General features: G+C 41.5%; 1 protein-coding gene across 1 annotated transcript in view; it reads left to right on the plus strand.

Annotated features, from left to right (window-relative positions):
• The first annotated feature begins 494 nt into the window (after positions 1 to 494).
• The window catches only part of IL1RAPL2 (interleukin 1 receptor accessory protein like 2), a 389,202-nt gene continuing 383,013 nt past the window's right edge, over positions 495 to 6,683 (plus strand). Inside the window, exon 1 of the mRNA XM_009275329.1 lies at positions 495 to 576. Within this exon, the coding sequence (XP_009273604.1) occupies positions 495 to 576 (82 nt within the window). The remainder of the gene's footprint in view (positions 577 to 6,683) is intronic.

Consider the following 6,683-nt stretch of genomic DNA (forward strand, 5'->3'; position numbering starts at 1 on the left):
AGGTCACCAGTGGGAAAATAAGGTTGCTAAGAGAAATTGCATGAATAACCTACTCTTCATCTTTTCCTGAACAATGTGAAGTTTTTTTTTTTTTAAGTGTGTGGCCTGTTTGTATGAGACAAAACTAATCATGATCATCAGGGTCTCCCCCTTAAATAACATAGAAAAATCGCCAGATTAGATCCATACTATTTCAAATAAACAGTTAAGTCTTGTGTTCTTTTCTAAGCAAAATAATATTTTCAAGGTGTCATTTAAAAAACCCAACCCTTTTGTGTGATAGTCAGAGATAAATTATTCATAGACAGTTACTTTGAACCATTATGTTTTCCTACCTCTGCATAAAAATAAACCCAGAAGTCACTAGATTAAGCCATTGCCCTGTAATGGTTCTTTGAGAAATGTTTAACTGTAGCTGCTGCTTTGTTGTAGTGAAGAGCTGTGATTCAGACTTCATACTGTGTTTGCATTTCAGCTGTCACAGAAAGTGAAAGATGAAGCCTCTTGTTCTCTTGGTTCTTGTGATCTGTACTGTAGTCAGCATGAATTTGAAGCTCGTGTCAAAGAGAAATTCTGGTAAGTCACAGAAAAATATTTTTACTTTTGAATCTGGACCTAGTGCTCATGCAATCAAGCATTTGAGATGGCTGCTTTTTGTTTTGCATATATACTTGTTCTCTTCTGGAAAAAAAAAAGTCATAACCAATATGGTTTGCTTACCAGATGTTACAGGATGAATTTTCTCACTATAATGTTCTGTTGATGTGACTTTAAGCTATTTGAAAGTGTCCTTATGTTTTCTTTTATTAAAAAAAATTAAAAAGAAAGAAAAAGAAAAGGTTGATCTGACTGAAAACCCACAAAGGTAATAATGACTTTGGCATTGTTTTAACATACAATCTTTTACTCATGCTAAGGGATTTTCTTAACTGTGGATGTGGTTTGTGGTGACTTTTAAGTCTGGATGATTTTTTTGTACGTTGGAAGGGCATCTTCCAAAAAGTCATGCCAGCCATATGTGTGATCATACATAGGGTTAACTGGGAAGAGCTTTCCTGGGTAGATAATTTCTGATTATTCTGGCAGTGAAAGGGAGTGGGAGTTGGTTTATGTTTACATCTGCTTTTGAAACCCACTAATAGTAACAGAACACTTCAAACAAGTGTTAGAGTATCTCCTTCCAGGATAGACAGTTGATCGGATAATGTCTCATCTATATTAGAGCCTGAAGTGACTTCTAGTCCATGCAGCTCTCCCCCCTCAAAGGGAATGACTTCATGAGACTATTGGCCTTTCTCAAGTAAGCTGTGAGTTTGGAAGGACTTTCGGCAGACAAGTAGGTTAGCTGCAGTGTTGTGTAGTGGTGTTAGTCTGCTAGAGCCTTGTGTATATGGGCAGGTAACTGGTGCAGGATAAATGTTGTACTTTTAAACTTGCATGTTAACTTACTCATTTTTTTCCCACTAGTTGTGTGTCATACATACAAGTGTGAGGGCTTCCATTGATCTTACTGTCCTCGGTTTTAAGTTTAATTTCTGCATTTCTTGAGAACAGAGGAGAAAAGTTATTGGTCCATCTATTATAAAGAATTAGATGTTGCATCCCAGGCTAGGAAGTGTTAACTCTGGGAACCACCAGATGCTAGGCTGAATTCTTTCTGCTGGGCCAGAAAATATAAATGGATGTTGCTAAATTGAACTAGTCTACAGCCTTTTGTTGTGGTTATTGTGCCCTGAGCCCTGTTTGCCCTGTGAGAGCAGTCATGGATATTGGGATTTGGCTACAGTAGAGCTTGATCTAAACTCTAAGGGCGATGGTGTTCCTGTTTTTCAAAACTGCTATTACTGGCCTGGACGGGAACCCCTATGAGATCCATAATCTGTATAATTGAGCAGCCTTGATTCACTGATGCCAGGCAACACCACCTGGCTGCAAGGAAAAGCCTTTGCATTTCCTTTATCAGAAGTACACATCTGTAGAAGTAACATGCCTGTGGTTATAGCATCATTCATCTGGTAGTTTACCTTTAATTATATTTTAGTGTTGGGTTTTTTTTTTTTTAATCTGCTTGCTTTGACTCTGCAGAATGTCTTGTGTTATTGGCAGCTGTTGACAGTATCAATTCAGGTTGAGTACTGGTGGGGAAAAATGCTTTAATATGTTAGACTGCCTATTCCTAAATATAACCCACTAGTGAATAGCTGATTCTTTTTCTTTTCATTTGATTGAGTTGGTATATGTTGAGTATAAGATGAAGGGGAAAAATGCACGTAAAGTAAAATTATAGTTTCTTTGCAAGTATATGATCATGTAGTTGGTTTTCACCTTCAGTATTCATTCTGTCATATGAACTGATTTTTAGGTTGCTATGTGGAGCAAACTATTGATTTCTTTTTTTTCCTTTTTCCACCACATTGTGTGTGAAATACACTTTCTGTTTCTGTGATTTCAGCACTTGGAGCAAAATTGATAATTTGACTCCCTTTCTGAAAGGGGTCTTCAAATACGAAGGACTGTTGTTTCATTGCTTGGGGCTTCACTAAATGTTATGTGTTGTGAAGGGGCAGATGCTCCAGAGGCTTCTGAACTTTAACTATTTGTATTGTTTAAGTTGAAGATCGGAGATAGTGGATGGATGCAGCCAGGCAGATGCACAAAGAAACAATGAGACCACGTTGCTCGATAGGGTGACAGTAGCTGTAGCATGCTGGTGCTGTAGTTCAAGGTCTTTTTTTTCACTGGTGTCTTGATAAAGGAGAGTGGGAAGGGGAAAGTAATTTAGTGGTTATTTGTGGGCAGCTGCACTGCAGTGTAAACAGCAGGATGTCTGAAAGCAGGAAGGCTGTTTTAGCTGCAGATGAGGGCAAGGGCAGGGGAGTGGATGAGGTGCCCAAATGACACCCTGTGGACAGGATCTCTGCAGCAGTGTTCTGGATGGATGTTGTAGTCTTGGGTCTTGCTGGCTATTGGTGTGGGGACATCTAAGCTGGTGAGCATCCTTAAAAGGGGAAGGGAAATTGTGCAGACAGTTATGTGGAGCTGTGTGAAGCAGTGCACAGAAAGTGCTGACACTGATGATGAAGACAGATTTGGGTTACTAGGGCAATAAACCAGCAAAATCAGGGTATCAGTGTCTTTACTGACTTATGTAGACTGGCATTTTTCCAAGTAATACGTAGAATTGTTGCATGAATGGCCAGAGTTGTGATTAGTGTTAAGTACAAGAGCAATTATGAAGTTGACTAGCATGTGTTTAATATCACATAATAGAATATAGCTTGTTTAAGAGGTAGGGAGAATCTAAAGAGAGCCGAGTTGAAGAGTACTTGGGGTGGAGCAATGAGAAGGTGTGGTGGTGTCTTCAGGTAATGCAAAGGCATCGCTAAAACAGAGGCAGTCAAAAGGGGGGCAGAATGTCCAGAAGGGCGTTACCAGTGAAACTGAAGTTGCCTTAAAGAGAACAGGGGTTTGGCTAGGAAGGCGTCTTCAGAGGCTGGTGGGAAAATATTCCTTCGAAGCCAAGGAATGGAAACCCAAGGGGAGAAAGTTGAGGATGAGAACTCCAGACAGCAAATGCAGACAGTACACAGGGGCTGGACAACAGGGAAGAGTCATTAAAGAGTGGTCAGGAGTGGAGGATCTAAGATGTCAAACAGAAGGTGGTGAAATGGTGCTCCATTTGCAAGCATAGGATTAAAGTTTGCTGAAGAAACAGTCTTTGTAGAAGGGGAGAGAAAAACAGAACTGAAAGAAATGTCTCATGTCCTTTACTTGCCCTTTGTTACAGATTCAGGTGTCCATATTTCCATTTGCAGAAGACAAGCAGGAATGCATGCGAGGGCTACAGATAGGTTTTAAGAGTACCTTGCAATGCTGCAAAAATGACACAAAAACTTGTAGCAAGACAAATTTGTTTGGCTGCTTCTCACTTGAGATGTGGTGCCAAAATAATTAAAATGGGTGAGCTAATTTAATTATGCTAGTCAGATTCTTCGTTACAGGCAGCAACTTCCAGATGCTCCAGAAGAAATCTGTCAGGTCTACAGAGTAATGATTGCTGTTTGTGGTGGGAACAGAACACTTTGCCTCAAGCATCTGTGTGAATGTAATGTTGACTTAAGTTTCACAAGCATTTCTTAATATTAAGAAGCTTTTTTGAAAGCTGTAGGTCGCCCTTTTTGCCTGCTTTAAGAAGTAAAACTGAGCAAACAGCTAATGCCGGGACTGCAGCCTTAGCAGTACCCTAGAAAGGGTATTTTACAGGTGGAGGTTACACAAATAAATTGAGGATGTGGGAGCTGCTAGGTGATTTCCTTTTAATCTCATTAAGTGACTTCTTTTCCCAAGCCCTTTGTATATAGTGCTTTGAATAATCATAGCAGGGAATATAAAACCAATTAAAAAATCATTGCATTTTTTAAGCAAAAGATTTTTCAGACTATAGATTCTGTTTGACTTACTAGACATAATTCCAGTAGTGAATAATTGATGTCATTTATTGTTGCTGTATTTATTTGCTGAGCTGAAATACCCTGTCTCAGCATGCTAGAGCTCCAGAGGGCATGCCAGCCTTGTGTGGAGGAGCATGGGCAGACATTCCCAAGGTTTCTATGAGGCTGCTGGCTGCAGAGCTGGTAGTATTCTTTCTGCAGGTTAACAGGGCTTAATCCGCTCAGGCCTGGCACCGGTATGTCCTCCAAGCTACAGAGCCAGAGTCTTGTGTCTTCTCCTCTGTAGTGTGTCAGATGGATGTGCTCTGGGATTCTGGCCTGCCTTCTCCTCCTCTTTGTCTTGGGACCACCCAGAAGGCAGTCATATGCCAGAGGAGCAAGTGTGTCTCTGATCCCTCACCCACCCTGTCACCCTCCACCTGCATGCAACTTTGTCACCAATGGCTTGGGAGAGGGAGGGCTTGACTTAGCATCATGCCTTGCTGTGTATGGGCATAGCCAAATTGTCTTAAATTCTCTCGTTGATGTTGCAGTGGTTGGGACGTAGTGCTCTAACACGTTCATTTAAAACCTATTGGCTTGGTATTTCGTGCCTTTTAAATGTCATGCAACAACTTAGTGTGGTCTGCTATAGATGTTTCAGGAGACCTTCACTTTCCTACTCGTTGTCACTGCTAGGATTTCCCTAGTTGTCACTAGCCTAGGATTTCCCTCTGCTCCCTTCTATGAAGCTCAACCTTCCTGTACTGTTGCCTGATCACTTTGGCCATGAAAACCGTGACATGTATGGAAATGAAGGTGTTTGTATTTCAGAGGTGACTCATGGATTTGTGCCTGGAGTGGGATATCCTGGAGGAGCCTAACTCTTAAAAGTCCATTGTTCCTGCTGGAGTGGGCCCCTAGAGGAGCTGCAGGATGAGCACTCACAGTTGCCATTTGCTTTTTGTTTGCAATTGCATCTGCCTGAAGAGCTGACTTCTGGCCCTCATGTAAAATGCATGGCTATGAGCCCTCCCAGTTTCTGAGATATGAGTGATGCAAAAGAGGCTTTCAGCTTTTACTTCCTGCAAATAACGTGCAGACACAGAGGAAATGGGAGCTTGGCAACACTAACCAGCGCACGCTGATCTCTTGCTTTTCCCAGAAGATGTTAAGTTATTCACAGCTCCAGCAAACAAAAAAAGTCGAGATCACCGTTGTTCTAAGCTGTCATCAGTGCAGGAATGTACAGTCCCTCTTGCATACGGTTGTGTCTGCTCATGGGTTCACGGCTGCTCTCCATCTGTTCAGTTTGGCTCAGCGGAAAGCGAGGAGCCAGGCTCCGGCACTCAGTCAGGTCTCGGGGGGCTATCAGCAAGTAAGCTGTGAAGCACCGGTAGTCTGTGTACCTCGGGAGTCGCAGCCTCAGTTTCCTCTCCTCTAGACAGAAAACAGCATTGCAGCTAGACAGACCTATGTGGGAGACAGCTGGCAGCATTTAGACATTCTGTTTGCTGATGGGGAGGAAGGCAGATGCATAGAGAAGAACAATAAAAGAAATGGTCTGCTAGAGGTTTGGGGTTTTTTTTAGTGACCTCAACCTGACAGGGTTTAAATGTTGAACTTATTTAAACACTGAAATTTTTAGCTATTACACTCATTTAAAATGAGTTAATGTATAATTAAAACAATTAAAATATTGAGCTGATACTTAAATATTAAAGCTAAACTCCTTCCCCAAAAGGGAAACTGCAGCTGTATCTGAATAAAATAAATGAACACAATTAAATTGTTCCAAACTACAGTAAATCACAAAGGTGGGATCTTTAGGGATAGGGGGAAATAAGCAAAGCATGAAAGAAATGTCATTTCCTCAGTTAAAAATCTATAATCTTCCACTTCTGCAATGGGCATCATGTCAGCTGTTTGGATAACTGTTCTACATCTCGCTGTAGCATGTAAGAGTTTATTAATAATATCTGAACCTCTGGTAGTGTCCTGGTTTCGGCAGGGATAGAGTTAATTTCCTTCCTAGTAGCTGGTACAGTGCTGTGTTTGGGATTTAGGATGAGAACAATGTTGATAACACACCGATGTTTTAGTTGTGGCTAAGTAGTGCTTACACTAGCCAAGGACTTTTTAGTTTTCCATACTCTACTGACTGAGCAGGCTGGAGGTGCACAAGAAGCTGGGAGGGGGCACAGCCAGGACAGCTGACCCCAACTGGCCAAAGGGACATTCCACACCATGTGC

Source organism: Aptenodytes forsteri, unplaced genomic scaffold, assembly GCF_000699145.1.
Source record: "Aptenodytes forsteri isolate BGI_AS27 unplaced genomic scaffold, ASM69914v1 Scaffold143, whole genome shotgun sequence".
Classification (NCBI taxonomy): domain Eukaryota; kingdom Metazoa; phylum Chordata; class Aves; order Sphenisciformes; family Spheniscidae; genus Aptenodytes; species Aptenodytes forsteri.